The sequence below is a fragment of the Pomacea canaliculata genome, linkage group LG5 (assembly GCF_003073045.1).
Source record: "Pomacea canaliculata isolate SZHN2017 linkage group LG5, ASM307304v1, whole genome shotgun sequence".
Taxonomy (NCBI): Eukaryota; Metazoa; Mollusca; class Gastropoda; order Architaenioglossa; family Ampullariidae; genus Pomacea; species Pomacea canaliculata.
Genome location: NC_037594.1, coordinates 21,164,661 through 21,187,820, shown reverse-complemented (window position 1 = coordinate 21,187,820; position 23,160 = coordinate 21,164,661). Strand labels below are relative to the sequence as shown.

Below are 23,160 nucleotides of genomic sequence, written 5' to 3'. Positions count from 1 at the left end.
TTGAGCTTGCATCCAATGGTAAAATGTGCTTAACAATAATTGTAGGAAAAAGTTTTGTTCAGATTTCAGAAAAAAGTACCTTTCCTTGAACAATGCCTGAAAAGAGTGCACCGAATACTTCTTTTTATCTCTTCCTCCGATTACAAAACTGTGCACAAAAATCATATACATGCAGGGTAGGGTGTGGAAGCAAGAATGCAACCACACGTCAAAAAGACATCTGTACCTTTTCATTCCTTTCATGAAAGGTGACGCAACAAAATTCCAGTGCAACGAGGACAAAATATCTGTTGAAATCTATTTTATATAACTGCACATAATAATGGAAAGCATGCATACTTATTAAAAATCTGCAAGAAGTATGTGTAATACCTTTATTTTAAAACATGATGCTCTCACCTTTTCATTCTTAATAACCACCTTGTCAAAGTGAGGCACATTCTGTTTCAAAAACAAAACATTTTAAGATGTATGATAACACAACCTCTCTTGAGTTCAAACCCTCTCTCTCGCCCACACACACACAGGCACATACAGAAATATGCATAAATAGAAATACTTGTTTCTAGCTTCTAACTGCAGATATTAGGTTAACGTGGCACTGAACAGCATGAAGATCAAAAGGCATGCCACGTAAGTATCAATTAGTTTTTTTGTTCATTGCTGTCACCAAATTTACCACCAAGTAAACATTAGTAGTAGCATTAAGATCACATCAATGACTCGTGCATGGATTTTGTTTCCTCTAAACAAATCTTAGTTGTAAATCAGATCTTTATTTTGGTCATGATGCCTCAACATCTCTCTTTTGGCTATTTCCCTTGATGTCAGCAAATGAGATGCTAGGACTTTATGTCATTGTCTTTACATTTGCTGATTCTGGGAAACACATAGATATTTTGTTCCACCTGTGGTATGAAGGTTAAAATGCCATTACATCAATGACTTCACAAATCAACAATTAAACTTTGATTTAATAGTATGACACAGGGGAACATCAATAATGGAAACATTTTTTATCACAATGAAAGCTACATGCACCGACATAGCAGAAATGTTAATGCTATGAGATATAATTCACCCTGTTCATGCTTATTTGACCTTGAATAACAGCATGGATGGTTATGAAATTAGCTTATTAGTGCATTAAAACTGTCATGATGATTCTTCCAGCTCTAATTCAAGATCCTCAATTTCTTCCAAAATTGCTTTCTTTCTGCTGATTTTTTCTAATTGGTCTTTCTCAGGATTTTTTAGTTCCCCAGATTTTATCTTATTTTCTAGTTCTTCTATCTGTTTTAACTTCTTTTTTAAATTTTTCAGTTTTTTGGCTAAGTCTGGTTTTAAATCTTCTGATTCAGGGTTGGATGAGCAAGATTTGGCAGTTATCGTCACTTGCTCAATGCATTTTGTGACTGAAGATTTTGCGTCTTGTCTTTTTTTCTCTTTCCTCTTCGCATTTTTCTTTGCAGCTTTTGATGTGTGCATCGGTTGGGCAGGTTTTGGATCTGCTAGCATCTTCTTTGTTTGCTCCATTTTCTCTACATCCTCTGGACTCAGTCCTATGGGATGGGTTGGGCGACTCTTCAGCCACTGTGTTCCTTTGCTTTCAAAGCTGAAAGAAGAAAAGATAGCAATCACTACATTATTTAACATTGAAAGAAAAACAAGTGATGATTCTTGGAATATGTGGTCACAGCAAAAATAATTTCAAAAATGATTTCACAAGTAGACTAAATTAACTCAATATAAAGCCAAAAAAAAACTTAAACTGCTTCAAAAAATGGAAAGGCCAGTTGTTTAGCCAATCACTGTTTTGTGCCAATAAACAGGCAATAATATTGAATTAAAGCATTTCTTTATTTATTAAACGAAACATCAGAAAATTTCAGTGAAACAAATAATTTAACAAGAATTTGAGCTTGGCTTGACATAACCCATGTTTTCAAAATTCAGAAAAGTGATAGAGAAAACAAGAAATATGTGTGTCCACCATTGGCCTCAATAAAGGCAAGGTATTCAGTCTTGTGGAATGAGCCAATGTTGTCAGAGTCCTTTGAATAATTGCCCACTACTCTTGCTGAAGAAACTGGTCCAGCTGGTTGGCTCTAAGCTGCTGCAAGAAGTTGCGGACAACCCTTACTCTATGCAGTCTGGCATTGTTGACTTGAAAAATGGCGGCTAGATCAATAGCCTACTGCATTGACAGTACTAGAGGCTGAAAAATGATGCTATTTCTGCATGCCACACCTGCCACATGTCCTTGCACCATGTAGTGAGTTTTTTTAGGCTACCCCACACCATAAGGGATCCACCACCACAGCGATCATGATCCACCATAGTGAGATTGTGGTAACTCTCTCCCTATCATCTCCAGACACGGATTCCGCCACTGTGGAAAAGCAAAGACCAAGGATCTGGCGAACCAAGATTAATAAGTGAAGAGAATTGCAACCCACTGCTGCCTAGTTCATGCCAGATGGTGCTGTGCCAATACAAGATAGTAGTATGGTGTTGACCATAGTTGACTATGGGTGTCTTCGCTCTGCAACATTTCCCATTGCATTGTTGCAGTTTTGTACAGCTTGAATGACAGAGCGATCAACTCCCAATCAGAGGACCATTTCTTGAACACCTATGCCCTCCTGCAAACATGTAATAACCCTCCCATGGTCGACAGTACTGATTTACATCTCTGAGGCATGATAAAAAGGTGCATAGAAACTGGAAATAAACCCTCCCAGGGCTCTAAAATTAATGAGTTGTGCTGACAATGGACAGGGCTTGCACGGGCATTGCATGTTTTAATCTAGTTCAAGTCTTCCTTGTCATATGGATATGTTGCAATTGCACACATTTGACCTTATTTGCATGACTGCTGTACTGAGCACGCACAAGAATAAACTGGATTTCATTCCACAAAACAAGTTCACTAAAAATGATTTAGAAGGAATAGCTCACTGTTGGTACAATCATGATCTATAAAAATTTAGAAAATATGAAGGTGGCCTTTCCATTGTTTAGGACAGTATACATAACAAAAATGGCATCACCATTCACAAAAGGAAGATTTTGACTAGATTACTCCTTTCAGTATTGCAGCCCTATGCTCCACTGGGGGTGAATAGGACCAAGAAGAAGAACTCCTTTCAGTATACTAATTTTGGAAAGTCATATTATAGATTTCAAGTCTATGCTACTTATGTTCTTACAATTCATCTGGGATTTTAGAGAAATGAAGCTAATTGCTATTACAACATGCATTATGATATTTTAAAAAGTCAAACTGCACTGAAATTTTGAATAGTCATACACAAATGATTTGAGATTACTTGTTATCGTGTGTGGAGAGACAAAGCTTTGGCCCTTGGCAAGACATTCAAACTTCCTGAGAGCATTATGCGAACTGTTTCTAGTCATATAGAGGTACCAACTTAATTGATTCTCGTTGTGCATACGAACCATAATTGTGCTCATAAACTGGGTAAGATATCCACTGAAAAAATTATTTCTTCTTCAGACCATTATTTTTGACTATCAGTTACAAAAAGAAGTCATATATCTAGTACCTGTTTTCAACAATAAAACAAGACAAACATGCTGATTGGACAGAAAATTATAAGGCCTGTTTTAAAATACATATTATAGATAACTGCATCCTCTGAGGGGTCACTGAAAAGAATTCCATAAATATACCTTTTTAAATGGTTGTCTACAACTGTAATAAGGTAAAACTGATAGTGAAAATCCCTAGACGACTTTAGAATTAAAACTGCAAAACTTACATTGGAACTTCTTCTTGCGGTATGTAGCCATCTTTGACACGCCGTGCTTTTCTCCAAGTTCCATCTGGTCTTTGGCTTGCTGGGATTATCAATTCGCCTGATATGATATGAAATGCAAATATCTAAACACCAACAAAAAAAAATCTAGAAACCGTGATAGAATATTGTGCCGCAGCATTGTATGCAAAATTGTTACAACCGTGGTGGTACTTCTTAGTGTTTTTAAGTCCATTAAATTTACTTAAGAGCGCGCATTACCTCTCTCACTGTATTATTTTCCTCCTATATACTATTAATAACAGATGTATTCAATCAATGACCACTTTTAACTTTCTTTAGACTTCACTGACAAAAAGCGATTTCTTAAAAGGGTGCAAAAATGCCATATTCTTCCAAGGAATAGTGTCTACGTGAGACAGAATAATCTAATTTTACAAAATAACATTAGTATGTTTAATTCCAACTAATACAAAACAAACCACAGTGATTAAGTATTTCTACCGGTTTTCTCGTCGCGAACAACTCCCTCTCGTTCAATTTGTGACGCCATGCTGCTGCTTTTTTTTTCTACCCGAAGGGAGGCTACTATTCAAAAAATCCATTTTGGTTAAGTTTCCTGTCTCGAAATTGTCCGCGTCCAACGCACTGTTTCACTTAGAGTCTTAGAAGAATTATGATTCTTTCTTGATCGAAGCACCGCTGAAGTATTGTCTCAGCTGACTGTTGGTGATTGGTTCTACATGCGCATCTGCCTAATTGAGCCTATACTCCCGACACACAGCCCCACTTCAAATTTCATGTTTTTAGAACATCAGAGGATTTGTGGGAGAAAAGCTTCACTTCGGATCAGTGTCTTGTTCAGCAAATAGTTGAGTACTGAAAAACGGGGGCACACGATCTTATCTGTACATCCCACTAAAACTGTAGTTTATACCGTTGCACGTGAAAAAAAAAATGTAATGCAGATTTTAACAAAATTAGAACAGTTTAAGATTTTTATGTGAAAGAATTACGAAAAGTGAGAAACTTAGGTAATACAATATTGATCACTCAAATTTGTATCACTTGTATCTGTAGAAAACGTATTTTCTACTTTTAACAATGTTTTGATTAGAGTTAATTAGATTAGGGACAATCAACCGTGAACGGGGCACCACATCTGCTGCGACTGTTGCGACACCCGTCTACCTACCTCATTCAGCACCCCAGTCGGTGGCAACGAAAACACGCCACCCTTACGTGGGCGGCCGCGATTCCCAGGTTCACTTACTGCCAGGGAAGTCAACAGTTTTGTCCAGCTATAAGCCGGGTATCGCCCCAGGCGACCACCGTCCCTCTCTAAGGTCTATATTACCAACTTCGGCCCTGTTTACATGGCCGAAGTCAAAGGGGGACCAGAGACGCCCCACAGGAAGACGATCCAGTCTCGTACAGCAAGAGAAAATTTCACTCTTGCGGGTGGCAAACTAGCTGTCAGAGGTCCGTCTTGAAGAGAGGTAGGAAGTCCGCGGGACTTAGTCGATGTATGGCGAATGTATAGTGTACTAGAAGTCTGCATCAGCACGAGTTAGATTCTTGCAGTATTGGTAAACGTGAAGTGACTTGTGAACACTGGATTGTTAGTGGTGAACTGTGATTATTGTATAACCATCATGAACGTGTAATTACTACCTGTATGAACATAAACAAGGATAGACAGCAAGAGAACTAAGTTTTTGAGATTACATTTGGACATACTTATGAACTATTCCTATATATACATATGTACTCTTTTGTTATTATTTTCTTTTAATTCATAGAGGTCTTTCTAGTGTGATTGTGTTGTAAGGAGGTGTGGGCGAATGCAATTAGAAAGTATTCATTGCGTGACAGCCCACAAACAAGACCTTTACGGTATCTTATGTGCATTTTTGAATTTTTAAAAAAGCCAGACCTGCGTCTAGGATTTCAACAAGCTACATGTCCATTATTGCTATCAGGTGGAAAAGGCCACAACCACAACAAAAATTCAAACCTCCTCTACACTGATCATTCAGTTAAACAGGTCTTGAAGGACACACACATGCCCTATTAGAACTATGAAATGCTGGTGGTACCAAGCTGTACTGTCTCCATCCTTGTACTTGTAGGGGTGGCTTGATTGTCTTCCATCTCATCCTTTGATGAGAGGTGACTGCAACCTAATCACCTAAAAGCCTGTGTATCACTTTGCCTTAGTCTGCATGATGAAGATCAGCTTTTTGAGTCGTCAGTGGCCACATTTCAGGAACCTTTGCATGCAAATAGCCTACCATTAAAAGGGCAAGTTTTTTGTCCTCAATAACAACATATGTTAATTAAACGAGGCACTTACTGTCTTGTTATTTAGATTTCACTTCAGGAATATGATAAAAGTGAAGTCTTTATTTTCTGTAAGACCAGAAGAAATGAAATATGATTTTGAGCATCTTCTTCACACAGACTATGTCACCCTCTGAAGGTCTATTACTGCTATTTAGTCATAAATCAATTAGAGATACATGAATGTTACTCCTGGTGATAAAAAAAAAATCAGCGTTAGCATTTAATACTAAACATCATTTCCTTCTTTGGTATAATGTAGATGTGTAGCAGCTACTACTTTTTTTCAATGTTCATATTTAAGATATTTCTCTTGTGCATGCATATGTTATGTGTCAAATATGCAGCCACAAAGTTTAGGCGATATAGAGACAAAATGAGTCAAGTATTTAATTTTGAAACTTGGTTCATGAAGCAATAAAATACTGCATTCTAAATTGCTGTTCACACAACTGCCATTGCAAGTACCCAAGGAATATTGACAACTGTTGGTACTAACTTCTCTGTTTATTAAACTAATAAATGTACACACACAAAAATGGCAATGATCCACAAGTAGATTTATGTTTCATGATTTTTGATAGCTATATATTTTTTACACAATGGTTTCTGTCACAACTCCTGGCATCCAAGAAAAAACACAAACTGGGCATACAATCATTGTGATTCAAATTTTCCAAGAATATCACCATCCCTGAAAAGAAAATATTCCTGCAACAGAAGGATAGATTTGATTGCAACTTTTAGACAGAAAGTGGTGTTATCAAGTAAAAACATGAATGGGTGAAAAATGTATTAATTGTTTTTCATGTCCAAATGTCAGTAAGGAAGAAAAAAATAATACTAACTTTTAACTGTTGCAATTTTCTAGCTCATTCTCTGAGCATATACAATATTAGTCAGCTATGCCTGAGTGAGTGCATTATAATTTCTGCAGCACACACCAAAAGCATATCACAATATTATTTTTTTGGAGTGGCATATCTCATGGGATTCCTCAAAGGGTGCACCCAAGCAAGGTTCATCTACTCAAATGTTAAGGATGACCTTTATGAGTAAGGACATAAAAAAATTAAAATGGTGAAAACCAGTGTCAAAATGTTTTTAAAGCATCCAAAATCAAAGCTAATTGCATAATGTACCTTTTCCTCCAAGACCAGCTTTGTTCCACCATACTCTGGAAGCAATACCTTATCACCAACTTGGACACTGACTGGAATGGTGTCCCCCTTCTGAAAATTACAGTTTTTTCCTTAGAATATTGTGGGCAATCAACTTGTTAGTTTGGGTTACTAAAATCAGCATGTTTGATCTTCACTTACATACTTCAAATGAAATGCTTTGGTGTGCCTGCAAGCACATCACATTATGAATGACATTAAAAATTAAAGAGACGAAAGCATGGTGAACCTCAGTAACTGTTCCTTTCCCAATAGCAACAACAGTAGCCTGCTGTACTTTCCCTTGTGCCTTTTCAGGAATCATGATGCCGCCTTTTGTTTGAACTTCTGGCATATTTCTTTCCACTAGGATGCGGTCGAACAGGGGGAGGAATCTTTTAAATGCTCGTGCCTTTAATGAACACAAAAAATAGACATAAAATTGCTATTTATGCCTATAAAAAAAGAAATGCTGGCAGAAATCATAACAGTTTAGCGACTATGCATATATCTTCTTCATTAAGTGAAACGTGGATAATAGCAATGGTCACTTCAGAAGCTGAAAAAAACAATAGTGGGAAAGTCGATGCACCATACTATGCGCCAGGATCTTTCCCACTAAGAATAGCATTTCAGAAGTTTTGTCAGATTATGTAAGAGTCCATGAATATAAAAACTATGACAGTAATATCTGGCCAAAACTAGTATTCAGATGATAAATAGTATAGTGGATTTACTGCTGTATGTGAACTGAAAGCTAACACTTCGCCGATGTGATGAAATTCGAAAGGTCACTTTCTACATCTCGTAACAGGAATCATGATGCACTCTCAGTATTATTGGAAATAACAAATAACTAATATACTGATCTGAAATTACGTTAGGATTTCAGTGAATCACTCTGGTGGCAATATTTATTTACTTACCATGTTAAATGACTTGGTCGAAAAAAAGATCAGGATCTGCAAGTCAAAACAGCCAGAATCTTCTACCACGTGGTTCTAATGCGCCTGTCCGATGACCTTGATCAAGGGGAGAAGGCATTATTTTCAAACTAATGAGCCGCAGCCCTTCATTTCATATACAACAGAAGGGCTTTAATTGCACTCAAAAATAATTTTTTTGCACTAATTTTATTGTATAATTGTTTTAGAATTGAGAAATGAGTAGGTCTGACTGTTTAGATCGTCAATATTTAAAAACGTTTGTGTTAGGTAATAGCGTCAGATTTTTCTAAATAACTGCTCCCTCAGTTGGTGATTGGGTAAAGGTTGTTTCAGACGGCGAGGAAGGAGAGGTACGGAGTAGATTTGTAGTCAAAGTCCACCTTTTTTGTCACTTAATGTGCTGATTTGTTTTGTGCATGTTAAGGAATCAGTAACATATGTAACAGAATTACATTTTTATAAAGGTTTTTGTAAAGCAATTATTCAAATTACTCAAGCTTTTTAGCCAGGTTTGAAATGTTACCCACGTGGTAGTTTCTGGAAGGCATCGAGTCCGAGAGAAACCACGTGGAAAAATTAATGCTTTATGAGATTGTTATTCGTCACGAGCAACTGCTGTGTATAAATAATATTAATGGTAGAGGTGTAGTAACATTTATCTAATATCTTCTACTTTTGTCTAATTTGTAAGTATGATGAAATATTAAGGCAAATTTCATATGCATACAATATATACTGTCAAGCTGACAAGAAACCTATGGGAGGGAGGTGAAGTGTTTGACACTATCTCGAGTGTACCATTTCATAGAAACAGTGTGCAACACCTTAGAGCTGATGCAAGTGCAAAATCGCTCTAGGCGTGTAAAAAAAAGTACCACTTAACCTAAAGATTGAAAATATCGCTAAGATTTTATTAAAGGTGCCAGCATCATGTGAGTTGTATGCTTTCACATGCTTGCGCGGTTATGTTAGTTTTTTTAAAATATCAAAAGGGATTTTTATAGGTACTGTATAAGGTGACCTGCACTTTGTCCAAACGTTTTATGGACTCTCTTTAAGATGGCATGTTCTTTGGTAGTCTCTAAAACTGAGTACTCTTCAATACTGATGTTTCCGCAGTAGTGTATTTTAGAAAAACCCGATTTCCTCATTAACACAGATGTAGACAGACCTCTGGAAGAAGGATGGGGAGATGATTTTCATTAGCTGGTTTATACCTTTATTCTCAAGACATGGAGGTCAAGGAAGGTCATGTTAAAAAGTGAAAGCTTTTCCACATATTAGGGTTTTACTTTTTGAGTTGGCTTTTTAGAATATGATTAATATTTAGTGTACTTGTTTTAAGCATTATATCTGGTGTCACCATGTAGTTTCACTGAAAAATCTTTGTGACATATTATGTAGTTGGTAACTTTATGTGTCATGGTAGTGCCCTTAATGTGACAAAATCAGCTAAATACTTTCATGTACAAGTGTCAATAGCTAAACGATCTGATAGCTGGATTAGTCTTTTGAACCTCAGTTCTGGCCTTTCTATAATGTCCTATTTGATTATGGGGTCATCACCTTGGCTCGGTCAGTTGTGAAAACACTAATAGTACACAGCACCTCAACCTTGGTGATTCTAATTCTTTAATTTAATTTTGTGCAGAAACTAATTCATCATGTACCGACTTCCAAACATCCTACGATCGGCAGTTGCCAGGAAGTTTGCCCCATCACTAGCTAGATGCTATGCCAAAGATCTTAAATTTGGTGCAGATGCTAGAGCTCTTATGCTTCAGGGGGTTGATTTGTTAGCAGATGCTGTAGCTGTTACCATGGGACCAAAGGTTTCGTAAAAATTTGTTGATTTTGATATTGAAATCTGATGTGCTTTGATAGTCACTTTTTATTCCTTTGAGCGGGTTGGTGTGACCAGTTTGTTTAGAGAATTGTAATTGTGTAAGCACTCTTATAGCAATTTACATTGGTAGTCATTTTGAAAGATAGTTGATTGGATGATGTGTTATGAAAAGCAAGCTTTAATTCTGCCAAAACAGTTTGCTTAAGTTCTGGTTCTGTTTTGAATGCCATAACTACTGCAATGGCTAGGGAGCTACTAGGCCAACTTTGGCGGGGAGATAGAACTTCTTTTGCTAATTTAACTTGTTCATTGATCCTAAAGTGAAATTTCAACTTAACCAAAAGGAACAGCATATGGATAAACTTGAAAAGCAGCCTATTTTTATTTATTTATTTTTTTTTTTTTTTTAAAGGGAAGAAATGTTATCTTGGAACAAAGCTGGGGAAGTCCGAAGATCACAAAAGATGGTGTGACAGTTGCAAAAGGCATTGAACTTAAGGACAAGTATCAGAACATTGGTGCAAAACTCGTTCAAGATGTTGCTAATAATACAAATGAAGAAGCTGGAGATGGAACAACAACAGCAACAGTGCTTGCCCGAGCTATTGCAAAAGAAGGCTTTGCCAGGATAAGTGATGGGGCAAATCCCATTGAAATACGGAAAGGTAATTGTCTCTTAGAGCAGTACTTGCTTACATTTTTCCCATCTTGTTTTGGCAAGTATAACAAAAAAAGATAGCACTGTGAACTAGCATCAGTTTCTATAGTGTTATTAAGGTAATGTGCTTTAATGCTTTCACTAACATCGAGCCCGCGTGGTTACTAGTCAAACCTGGAGAAGCAACAAATGAAAATTTCGACCAGTATTTTAAAAAAATTTATCTATTAAATACATTAACAAGAACTATCGGTGATACTGCGTTTTAAAGAGCACTTTTTTTAAATACACTGACGTGAATTTTAAGAATATAGTTTTTGTTTTGTAGTTAATTCAAATCAAAGATTGTAACTGTATGGGGCTGAGAGAAATAAGCTTGTTTGAAGATCTGGCACAGCATATGCAGCTATGAAGTGCATCAATTTGTTATCGATATTTTTCTGTTCTCTCAGGTGTTATGATGGCTGTTGATGCAGTTGTTGAACAGTTGAAGCAGATGTCCAAACCTGTTACCACGCCAGAAGAGATAGCACAGGTATGCCTAAGCAGGTTTAAGTATGCAGTTCACGGATTTGGTTTTATTTGATATGTTTTTAATATCAATATTTTTTTCTTTTGGTAATTGATCAAAATTTTGTTGAAAGTGACTTATCTTTGAATTGTTTGATTATTCTGACCCTCTCTTGTGTTTAGCATAACTGGTGGATCTTATTTTTTTTTTTTCATTGGGAAATCATTTTGAGAATGGCATAAGATAAATGATTGTAATGGAAATATTTTTTTTTATTCTAGGTGGCTACCATATCAGCAAATGGTGATCGAGCTGTTGGAGACTTAATATCTGGAGCCATGAAAAAAATTGGAAGAGATGGTGTCATCACTGTTAAGGTAATAAATCTTGGTAATTTTTGTGGCAAAAGGATGGATACAATTTATACATTTACCAATTCTCTTTAAACTGCTATATAGTTATTGACCTAATTTTGATCCAACATTCAAAAATAGCTGTAGTGCTAGCATTAGCACCTAATTTGCTCTGGTAATGACATCTTGTGTCCTTACTAGATCTCTAAGGTGCAACACGAAGGCCTGTTTCCATTTCAGATTGTAGTGTACAAAAGTTGCAATTCTGAAAGTTGACAGTGCAACATGTTATGTTTTGGCTTTTAATATTAAAGAGTTGCACATGCTTTTTGTAAATCAATTTATAAAACTTTAGTAGAATCAAGCAGATTCTAGGCCTTCTGCCAAAAAAAAAAAACAAACATGTGTGGGTGTTTACTTAGTTTTTAAGACCAGTTTGTTTTGTCAATGGTGTCTTCATAAACTTTGTTCATACTGAAATACCACGGGTACATGATTGACATTAAACCCTTTTTTCCAGACAATTAGCATGAGTGTCTTGGTCAATCATAGGTATAAATGTTTTTTATCATTAATCGGAGAATGTTTTTGATTCAGGATGGAAAAACTTTGAAAGATGAGTTGGAAGTGATTGAGGGAATGAAGTTTGACCGAGGATACATCTCTCCATACTTCATCAACACAGCAAAAGGTTGGTAAGGATCCAGAAAAGCGTTTGCACACATTTTTATTATATTAAAGCTGTATATTAATTAAGAAAATTCCCATGTGCTGCATACAGGGTTCCCAGGTCCTTGCAAGGTCCTTTTAAGTCCTTTTATATTGAATTTTCGCCGAAAGGCCTTTTAAGTCCTTTTATTTGCCATGCGGTCCTTTCAAATTCTCACACAGGTCCTTACATTTTCTCTGTGACCCTTTTAAGTCCTTTTATCGATAAAATATTACCACAAATTTATTTCCGGAGTCGACTTTGGCGCAAAATACCGACGATTTTTCGCCGCATGTTTGGTCTACACATCTGTACAACACTAGTTGCCCTTCCGTATTCGCAAAAAACACTCTTTTTTCAAAAGGCCTTTAGAAACTTACTCTTTCTTGAACTTTGATCAGCTAGTACTACTGTGCATAGCTCTATTTCTCTCTCTCTTCCCGTTAGAGTGTGTGTGCGAGAGAGAGAGACATGAACTGACTTTTGTATTACACCAAAGAATGGCTTTCATGTTTTGCAATTATTATTACTTAGATTTCTAGAAAACTTGGAACATTAACGGTGTGTTATCAGCACGCTAAGGACACTTTTTAAGTTATCTAATCTAAATATGGCAGACAGGCATCAAAATTAACTCTTTGATTATTTATTACTAGAAATACATGTATTTGAGAACATAGAGAAGACCACAGATTCATAAATAATACATCTTTCCGACCACACAAGAGAAAAACTTAAGCATTGATGACTGTCACTTAGGTCCTTACGAATGCATGAAAGGTACTTTTAAGGTCCTTTTTTGGCACCATCCCTGATCCCTGGGAACCCTGTCAGCATAGTTCTATAGTGTTAAATATATTTTTCTGTTTTCTTTGTTACCAATGCAAATTTAAAACGTTTGGGATCAATTTTTTTGTTCTTGCTATTTCTGAATTAAAAATGAATTTTTCATGACTAAAATTGTGTCAAAATAACTGTAATGAGCTTAGTTTAGATTTTATAATATAATAATGGTAAGCGTTAAGATGTGCATTTGACCGGATTCCTGTTGTTTGTTATGACGAACAGGGTCATACTGACAAATGCCATAAAAATAAACACATCATCCAGTACAGTGCTTTAGTTTGTGGTTCTAAAACATTGGATGATGGTTGCACAACTACACTATTCAACAAAGTTTCTTTTACATTAGGATTAATTGTTTTTTGTTTTGTTTTTTTTTTAGTTATTTTTTTTCTCTGATGGTCTTGATCAGGTGCCAAATGTGAGTTTCAAGATGCCTTAGTACTGTTGTCGGAGAAGAAAATCTCCTCTGTCCAGAGCATAATTCCTGCTCTTGAGCTTGCAAATACTGCTCGAAGGCCTCTCCTGATAATTGCGGAAGATGTGGACGGTGAAGCACTCAGTACGCTTGTTCTCAACAGGTATGCTTATATCCATATGTAATATTTTTTGTCTTGTGCTTCTTTATTGTGATTGTTGATCGCATTCATATTGTGATTATTGCTTTCTGTATGAAAGCAAAATATATTTCAGAGATTAACTGTTGAACAGCTAAGATGATACATGCATATGAAATTGAAAACATGAAGAAGTTGAACAACATACTCCCACCTACCTCTTCTTTTGTAAGTAGTACCTACGATCGTCTGGAAAGTAAATAAGTTTCTCAAAGAATGGTGCATGGTTGAAGTGAAGAAGGCACCATGTTCTCCCAAGCAGTGCTCTGCTGTGCATGCTAGGGTGGAAAGGGGTGCTAGAGCAACAGTCCATGCTGTGAGACCCCATCTTTTAACAGTTATACAATGAAGGTGGTCTGTTTTGCATGGTACATGATAATGCCGACTCTTTTGCGAGACATTTTAGCTGGTCGTTGCACTCTAATATGGACTTTACCCCTCCTATCCTTCCCTCAATCTCATGAGGTTCAGACGTTTCAGGCGTGCTTTTCTGTATCTGTAGCAGCTATTTACATTGATGGCTGTTTAGTTTTTGCTATTTAGATGCTTTGTGACATAAAATTCTCTTCCATTTTGCATTGTCACCCATGAAGAAAGGTCACCATTTTAGTTGCTTGGATTATGTGTCTGCTGTCAGTTTCAGAGAGATTTTTTCACAGGAAGAACGTTTTACACTTTTTATAAGTTTGCCAATAAATTTAATAAATGTAGTTGTGCAATTAACAGCTAAGGTGATGGAGACAGTGGCATTTTTTCGGGTATTTGCAAGCATTGAGGAAATTAATGCCTGGCAAAAGTTTGTGTGACTTAGTTGTCAGATAGGGCTCATTTTTTAATTGTAAGCCTTTGACATTTCTTCCTTTTGCTTGACTAAATAGATGTACTCTTTTGATATAAGGCTGTAACTAGTTTAAAAACTTGACAGATGATGGCCTGCAACTTATCTCTGTTGACCAAGTGTCACAGTTTTAAAAAGTACTTCTCAAAAGTTCTTGCAAAATATTCTTACAGATATGTAGACTGATGTTGCTCTTGTTTTCTTAGTATGTTTACTATTAAGCATATATATATATACGTGTCAGCAGATAGAGGCATTCAGTCTTCCCCATGCAGCAGGACAATTGTTGTATGGGACGTAGAAGAATGCAAAAGTAAGTTCTTTCTGTCCAGCCTAGGCCAGCAGCTTTCAGCTGGCCTGGTATACAGGGTGATACATTGAGAACTAACAGTAAGTGATGTGCTAAGAAAATTTAAGATCCTACTTATAAAGTTGTAAAGAGGATTTTTTTTCTTTTTCTAAGATTTTTTCCTTTAGATGTGTATGAGTATTTATGCATCTGCTCTTCCCTTTGTCTTTTCATGAAGCAGAGGATGTAAAAAGGTGCTACATGAATTATCATTCTGTTTTACATGGACCATGACATACATGGTACATTAACCAGGATGTTAACATTGGGTGGATATTTGTTTAAAAACTTAAAATATTCATGGACTTTCAGTTATGATTTTCCAAGAACCAGGCAGTCTTAAGATAAACAAAATTTGTCATAAACATTAAAATTTGCTGTTAATGATAAAAGAAATCTCAAATATACCTGCTTTTTGCCAGGTTTATCTGGGTTGACTGTTTAATCAACACCCTTAACAATCCAATCCTCAAGCATCCATTACTATGCTGTCTGTAGCCAAGTGTGAGAGAAACTTTTTTTTATCTGATAGCATCTGCCTATGTTTTCACTAACATTGAACAAGAGCAAGGCATAGTTGGCTACAATATGAAGGTAGCTGGAAAGGCTTGGACAACAAGTCAAAAACCGGTAAACAGGGTATAACATTGCATATGTCGTGCATCTGCTTTTCCCTCTGTCCAATATTATTTAGGGCAGAGTATGCAAACAGGTGCTACATGAATTAAACATTTCAACTTTCTGGCCATTTTGCATAAAATTGAATGGTACAGTATACAGAATGTTACATTCTCCATCCATCCAGTGGTAGTAAAAGAACAAAAAATAAGGCAAATAGTTTCTTGCCCAGGTTATAACAACATGAGCTGTATAATTGTGAATTCCGTTGAATTTAAATACTGTCAATGTGGGGCATAAGCACCAGAAACCTCTGCTAGTCTGCTGTGACAGTGCAGGTTGTCAGTGGTGCAACATTATTAACCTGGGTCCACAGTCATAGACTTTGAACTGGGCTCAAATAGAGCCATATTTGTTCTTGTGTTTTCAGGAAACATAGTGGTTTACGTGCTTAAAATGAAAAACATTTAAGATTCTTTTGAGTGAGAATCTTTCACTACCACCTTCCTTTCACATAAAAATGGATTTAAATATTTTTTTCCAGAATCAAAGTTGGGTTGCAAGTATGCGCTGTGAAGGCTCCAGGGTTTGGTGACAATCGAAAAAACACACTTCAGGACATGGCAGTTGCAACAGGAGCTGTGGTGAGATTTTATTCTATATTGCATTTGTATTTGCGGTAGAAGTTAACATTGCTTCCATACATGTAAAAACAGAATAATGAGGTGAAGTGTTTTTATGTTGTTTGTCTTTTAAGTTGTGAATGAACAGAGGTGAATTGAAAGTCTTTGCACTGACTCCCCCACAGTAAGGTTCTCCTTGCTTGTGGATTAACAGGGGTGCAATATAGATATTCAGTTGATACCTTTTCCAGAGAGTCTTATCCAAGATCTTTGGCTGAACAACTGACACATATTGTAAGTTTGCTTCTTAGAAGAATTTAATATTACATGGTGGTTCCAAGTTGTAAAGTTTTACCACTCTCATTTAACCAAAATCATTGCTAATGTCAGCATAGAATGTATGATTACATGTGTCTTGTGGATTTTCTTTGTTTTTTATTCACTTTTTAAAAAAAAGATCATGTTCACAGAAATGCATCACAAAAGAATGGGAACTTTTTTATAGTTAAAAGTGTGGGGTTTTCATTTTTTAAATAAATGTATTCACATCCATACTGATCTTTAGCACAGATCAAGCTTTCTAAGTGTTTAGAATAGAAATTACACTTCATAATGCATCAACTGTTTTGAAAGCTTAAGCAAATATTTTGTAGTTTTAGTATAGCACCTACTCCTCCATAACAGGCCTTCAATCTTGTCAGTGGATGTCAGTTGGTGCTTTATTAAATATCAGTGTCACTTTCCAAGTCATCTTTGCTGTGATGCACCTGGCATAAAAACTGGTACAAAGTTTTGTGGATTTTTATTTGTGCCTGGAAATGATTTAGAGCCTGATCTAATGTTTTAACCAGTAATGAATTATGATTGTTTCACATTGTATGCTACAGGTTTTTGGTGATGAGGGTAACTTGTATAAGCTTGAAGACATTCAAATGCAAGATTTTGGCCAGGTTGGAGAGGTTTCAGTGACAAAGGATGACAGTCTTCTTATGAGGGTGTGTAAGTTCTTAGTTTTGAAATTTCATTAATGCTTTTTCACAAACAAAACTACAGTGTCATAAAGATCTGCTGCATCACTTATTTTATAATAGTGGATCCTAATTAGATTTGATTGCTTCTATTTTTTTTTTTTTTTTTTCTCTTTATCTTGCTTTACTCATAAGCAGGAAGAATGAAATTCAACATTTTCAGTTTAATACCCTTGTGGCTGACATCTGGGGTTGGGTGCAATGTTGGTACTTAGGCAAATGGGCAATAATTCACAACTGTAACACAGTGTCCAGTCACCATCTGCAAAAGTGGCCTACACAGTCCTTATCAGTAATTTTGACAGTAATTGGCAAAGAGTTTTGCATTAATGAAAGATTCTATTTTTCAATACATTTATGGATCATGCAGGCACATAAATGTTTTGGTCCAGAGTCAACAGAAATTTTCTTTTTTCAGGGTAAGGGGGATAAAAATCAAATTGAGAAGCGTATAAATCAGATTAAGGAGGAGATCGCTTTAAGTACTTCGGAGTATGAAAAAGAGAAGATGGGAGAAAGGCTTGCCAAGCTGTCCAATGGAGTTGCTGTGTTGAAGGTAAGACATTCTGTGGATGCTGTTTTAAATTCAGCTTTGTGTGTTTCTCCTGTCATCAGTTTTTATGCAGAGGGGCCCAGTGGCGCAACGGTTAGCGCCTGTCACCAATACAGTGAAGGTTGGCTGCCCAGAGTTCATTTCTCGTATCGGGCACGCTGTTCTCTCTCTGCACGTGGCATCTGTTTACAGGGCTGGCTGCCTTGCCGTCATATAGCCTCAGTTGCTGGCACGGCGTAAAACACCAATCCCACACCCCTCACTTTTTTATGCATAAACAGTTATTAGACTATGATATAAAGATGTGTTGTTGTTTTTTGTTTGTTTTTTTTTTTTTTTTGGTTTTTTTTTTGGGAATAATCTAGGGTCAAGATCCATCTTTAATGTAGCATTTTTTTATTTGTCCTTTGGCAGTTTCAAAATTTGTTGTTACCACTTTTCAGGTTGGTGGCACAAGTGAAGTAGAAGTCAATGAGAAAAAGGATCGTATAAATGATGCATTAAATGCAACACGTGCTGCAGTTGAAGAAGGAATTGTGGCTGGCGGTGGCACCGCATTGTTAAGATGTATTGCAAAGTTGGACAGCATTAAGACGGAAAATAGTGATCAAACCATAGGTGAGTGTAAAATCCTAAGTTTTTGTTTGGGATTTGGTTTTTTTTTTTTTTTTTTTTTTTTGGGTTTGGAGATAACAGAAATAGACACATGATTTTGCTCTTAGAGCTTTAAATTATTTTTTTCTGCAATGCATATTTAATATACTTGTTTTTAATCAAATAATCAGACCGACAAATTTGTGCATAAGTGATGCAAGCATCTGCTTGTTTATCGTGTTATTAGACTGTGTCCAATGTGTTCAGAAATGTAACTTCTGTTGCAGGAGTGGAGATAGTAAGAAAATCACTTCGTGTGCCAGCACTGATATTGTGGGCCAAGAAGTTGTGTCATGGTGTGCCGATGGCAAAATTTGTTGTGGAGAAAGCTGCTTCGTGAAATCGATGAATAAGATGGGTTTACTGATGCACTACCTCACTCAGACGGACGTAGACTATGCCAAAATCTCATTGAGCGTGGCATCATTGATCCTACAAAGGTATAGAAAAAAGCCTTAGAATATTTATATTCTTACAATGTCGAAGTTTTGTTTCGTTGAGTTTCTTTTTTTTTTAAAGATTTGCAAGTCTAATGGATTTTCTCTTCCTTATTTTGAACAGGTTGTTAGAACAGCATTAGTGGATGCAGCTGGTGTTGCATCTCTGCTAACAACTGCAGAAGCTGTTGTCACAGAACTGCCAAAAGAAGAAAAAGAAGGGGCCATGGCTGGAATGGGCGGTGGCATGGGTGGAATGGGCGGTATGGGTGGAATGGGTTTCTAAACAGCTTTCATCATACATCCTGATTGTGTGTTAACAAAAGACTATTTAGCTTGCTTAAAGAAAAGACCGAGAGGGACATTTGGCATCACTTTGTAAATTAAGCCTCCTGTGACTCAAAATGTGATGGCTGTGAGATCTATATTTTCACATGGCTGACTGCCAGTTTTTTGTGATTTAGCCCTTTCAGCAGCAGAACTGAGCTTGTACATTTTCAAATCAAGCTCTCAGCAGCTGTGGTTTGGTCTTTTATATTGGATGGATTTGGATTTGTTAATCACTTCTCCTTGGTGTCTTTGCAACTGTGACTTGCTTAGGAATCAGATTAGGTAGTAGGTGAAGCGCATGTGGGGTCTCCATTAAACGATAGTTTGAAAGCACGAGGTAAGAAGGGTGCTGCGTAAGACATAGTTCGCATAAACTCCTTATATGCAGGGTTTAAGCCGGATATATCTTAAGTATTATCTGTTGCGACCGGCCTTATGTAGAGATTTATGATCGGATGGATGCACCAAGTGGTAGTTGGTCGTCATGAGTTGTAACTGTGGATTATACGCATGAAGGAGTGTAGACATACAAATAATAGGATAAATTGTTGGAAGTGACAAGGAAGGATAAAATAGTATTAGAATAAGAGATGACTCAATCAACAATGCGATTAATAATTGATAGGCTCGATAATTGGAATAGAGCGGCCAGTTCAACATTAGTACAGAGTTTCCATACATTCCAGTATTAGGTATACAAGTTTGTTTTGGAGTACATTACCATATGTTCATTTCACGTAATCATGAAAAAGTGACTGTGCTGCTAGACATGAAATGTGTAAGGCAAGGGATTAGAACCTTGCCTTGTGTGCTTATCCATTGGCAGTATCCTATAGAAAGTTTTTATGCGGAACTTTTTTTTCAAATAAATGATGTTTGAAAAATACTATAGTGTTATAGATTGTTGGTGCGAGATGGGAAGGTAACGTTCATTTATTGTTCTAGGGAGTGCACTATTTTATTTGTAACACACTGTTAGCTTTGAACATCAAGGCAAAACCACCATATTCTGGCCCGCAAGTTTTTATATCATGTCCAGAGCAAGAAAAGGTTGGACGCCACTGTTAAGACCAGAGGAAATCCTCAGTTGTATGCCCTGTTCCTACTGAACAATAACCACTTCAGCTGTGTCTTGCTGTCAGCCTTCATAAATCAAATGTCTTGATTTTTCGAAATGGTGGTTTTAGATCTTGTAGGAAAAAATGGTTCTTTTCCAATTCTATTTTAAAAATTTAATGCATAGAAATATTTGTGTTTTCTCCACAAGATGCATTGGAACATACAGCCAAAAATGCAAAGATGGGAGTTAAAGGTATTCTTAAACTGTTTTGGTACATTGGTGATGCTCAAATCCAGCCAATACTTTTATATGGGGTCTGCATTAAATTTTTGTATAAATACGGTTTTGGCATGGTATAGGAAAGTCAAGGTATTGATACGATAAACTTTTTTTTTTTTAATAGAGACTGATAGACTGCCATCTCTTAAAAAGAGATGGAAAAACCATTCCTACAAATACGTACTTTCTAACCTCTCTTCCAAACCCCCCAAATTGGATATCTTCGGATAAAAGTGGCTCTTTTTTCATCCCGTCACCATTACATTGGTTCAATTGCCAAAAGTTTAGACACAGGTCGGCTGCATGCTGTGTAAAGTGCAGCGATTCACACTCCCTTGGCGAATGTCACAGAACACCCAAAATGGGCAAACTGCGCAGGACGTGCCTCACTGACAAGCTGTACTCCCTTCCGGTTGGTTTGGTCATTAAAAAAAAATAAGGAAAGGATAGCAATAGAGCGAATGAATTTACTTTATCAAGAAATTGTGAATCAGCTTTTGAAATTACATCTACATCACAATATTCTGCGGGTTTTCAACGTGGCTTTTTCCTAGTGCACTTGTCCTAATGTTTGTATTACGTTACTGAATTGAATGACAATTGAATTGTAAACAATAATTATATTTAACATGATATTTTACTGATTTACATAATTTACATATTTAATATTTAATAATATTTACATATTATATTTACAAGGGGCTAGGAAAGTCTGACCCTTCGCCAACTGAATTTCAACGTCAAGTTACAGTGCGAACTACTTAAAACATTAAATACCGTTAAACATTCTGACCCAGTCTCCGGCAAAATTTTGGTCCTGAAAAGGACCTTGAAGAAATATTTTTGGGGCTATTTTAGAAAATTTTTTCACGAAGCGAGATTTTTTTTTTTTTTACCTAATCGCCTATCGCCTTCGCCTTCTCCTTCTCCGGCGGCGTCTTCGTCTGCGTCGTCCTCGTCTTCTTCTTCGTCGTCGCCGACGACGACGACTACGACGTCGACGACGACTACGACTACGCCGACGCCGTCTCCTGCAACGCCGTTGATGCCGCCGATCAAGGCTGCCGTTTTTAGTTACGGTGCGCTCGAACTGCTTCGCAAAGACCGCGAGTTGCGATTTTAATCTCTTGGTCAGCACGCAAAGCGCCGAAGAAAGCGAATCGTCGCTATTTCTGCTTTTGATGACTCCTTTCTTTATGCCTCGGAATAAGAGCGCCTTCAACTCGAAGGGACGGGGCTCCACGCCTGTCTCTTCAAAGATGGCATTCTTGATGTCCGTGTAGCGGGATCCACCGCGGTCTCGCAGCCGTGTAAGGACTGAAGTGACCTGCTTCACTGTCAACTTGTTGGACTCCTCTGCCGTGGACTTCTGATTTCGAACACAGCTGGTCCGAGTTGCCTTGCCGCTCCGCATCTCCGCTTTTGGTTTTGGAAACGACCAGCTGCACTCGGACGAGGTACCAGAAGCATATGCTGCGACCGGCGCTGGTGCATCGTTTTTATAACGCGGAGACAACCGACGACCGTGCAACCATCCCCTAGGCAACGTCAGACTTCGTTGCTACGGCTTTACGTTACCATCACACGACTTCCTTTTGTAAGAAAAGTAAAAAAGTAAAAAAGTATTTGACTGCTCAAATCAGCGACAATTTTTTTTTCGATTATTTCAGCCTTAATGCGCCCCGTGAAGCTACTGAAAATAGCAGGCCGACCTCGAAGATATCAATTTAAAACTCGCTTTAATGTAGCAATGCCACAGTTCTTTGCGAATTGTCCCTACAACAACAGTAACCATAGTTTCTCGATGACTGCGTAGAACCAATCGAAAGAGAGAGAACAGAACTAAGTTTATAGTTATATTAAGTTTATATACTTCTATTATTATATGAGGGAGGAAGGAGGTAGTAGGTTAAGGTGGATGAGGCAGTAGGGATCTGAAAACATATAAATATGTATAAATGTTTATTTTATTGAAGAAGATAATTATCGTCACCATTGTCACTTTTTACGCTTATGTTGACATCACTGAATGGGAAGAATCTGTGGCATGACGTAAATGTTAACATTCTGATGACGTGATTTTAAGACTCGGACTATGTTTAACGGCTTTCAGTATGAGTCTATCCATGGACTTATATAGTTCGTGGTCTAACAGCGCCGTCCTGCTACATTTTATGTAGAATTCCCGACGACGACGATGATGATTATGACGACAACGTCAACGACAACGAAGACTTATTTATTCATTCTACAGCACTAGCATACTATCATAAGCTATGCAGAGCGTGATGGAGCAAGCTGGCTTTGTTTTTGTCGTTCTGAGTCGGACCCCAAGCAAATCCTATACTACTTGTCCAATCTGCATTGAATTTAGCAGAAATATTATTTTCATTCGTAGGCTACGTTTGCTCCGGAGCATATTTTACTAATGATGTTAGTATTGTTCTAAGATGTCTGTGGCTCCATATAAAAGAAAAAAAAATTGTGCTGATCATAGTCCTTGAGATATTCAACGACGATCGAGCAGCTAAAAGTCAATATCACTAAACCGACGACAGCAGTTGTGGTGTGTAAGAAAGAGAGGTGCGGGGAATGAGAGAAAGAGTGAGCGAGTGAAATGCG

General features: G+C 37.1%; 3 protein-coding genes across 3 annotated transcripts; 1 reads left to right on the top strand and 2 right to left on the bottom strand.

Annotated features, from left to right (window-relative positions):
- Positions 1–288: 288 nt before the first annotated feature.
- LOC112564906 (partner of Y14 and mago-like) lies at positions 289–4,879 on the bottom strand. Its single transcript, XM_025240013.1, has 3 exons — positions 4,287–4,879; positions 3,786–3,882; positions 289–1,615 (listed from the first exon to the last, which is right to left on the bottom strand). The coding sequence occupies exons 1-3, from the start codon at positions 4,333–4,335 to the stop codon at positions 1,156–1,158; spliced, it is 606 nt and encodes a 201-aa protein (XP_025095798.1). The 5' UTR covers positions 4,336–4,879; the 3' UTR covers positions 289–1,155.
- A 1,732-nt stretch (positions 4,880–6,611) lies between these two features.
- Positions 6,612–8,334, bottom strand: LOC112564909 (10 kDa heat shock protein, mitochondrial-like). Its single transcript, XM_025240018.1, has 4 exons — positions 8,212–8,334; positions 7,536–7,697; positions 7,268–7,357; positions 6,612–6,836 (listed from the first exon to the last, which is right to left on the bottom strand). The coding sequence occupies exons 1-4, from the start codon at positions 8,212–8,214 to the stop codon at positions 6,783–6,785; spliced, it is 309 nt and encodes a 102-aa protein (XP_025095803.1). The 5' UTR covers positions 8,215–8,334; the 3' UTR covers positions 6,612–6,782.
- A 155-nt stretch (positions 8,335–8,489) lies between these two features.
- LOC112564902 (60 kDa heat shock protein, mitochondrial-like) lies at positions 8,490–19,422 on the top strand. Its single transcript, XM_025240009.1, is given in 14 exon segments — positions 8,490–8,582; positions 9,884–10,064; positions 10,491–10,743; positions 11,189–11,271; positions 11,529–11,624; positions 12,198–12,291; positions 13,565–13,733; positions 16,119–16,218; positions 17,085–17,192; positions 17,644–17,781; positions 18,222–18,396; positions 18,660–18,757; positions 18,759–18,872; positions 18,994–19,422. Coding segments are annotated over 13 exon segments (1,758 nt in total). The 5' UTR covers positions 8,490–8,582; positions 9,884–9,896; the 3' UTR covers positions 19,156–19,422.
- Positions 19,423–23,160: the final 3,738 nt, after the last annotated feature.

What these genes read in the sequence shown, in the direction of transcription:
- LOC112564906 (XM_025240013.1), bottom strand. Translation starts at nt 4,335, where the DNA reads ATGGCGTCACAAATTGAACGAGAGGGAGTTGTTCGCGACGAGAAAACC. An exon ending in TGTTCGCGACGAGAAAACCG is followed by an intron (nt 3,883 to 4,286) that starts GTAGAAATACTT and finishes ATATCATATCAG; the next exon opens with GCGAATTGATAATCCCAGCA. An exon ending in CCGCAAGAAGAAGTTCCAAT is followed by an intron (nt 1,616 to 3,785) that starts GTAAGTTTTGCA and finishes TTCTTCTTTCAG; the next exon opens with CTTTGAAAGCAAAGGAACAC.
- LOC112564909 (XM_025240018.1), bottom strand. An exon ending in GGAAAGGAACAGTTACTGAG is followed by an intron (nt 7,358 to 7,535) that starts GTTCACCATGCT and finishes TGTAATTTTCAG; the next exon opens with AAGGGGGACACCATTCCAGT. An exon ending in AGCTGGTCTTGGAGGAAAAG is followed by an intron (nt 6,837 to 7,267) that starts GTACATTATGCA and finishes CTTCTGTTGCAG; the next exon opens with GAATATTTTCTTTTCAGGGA.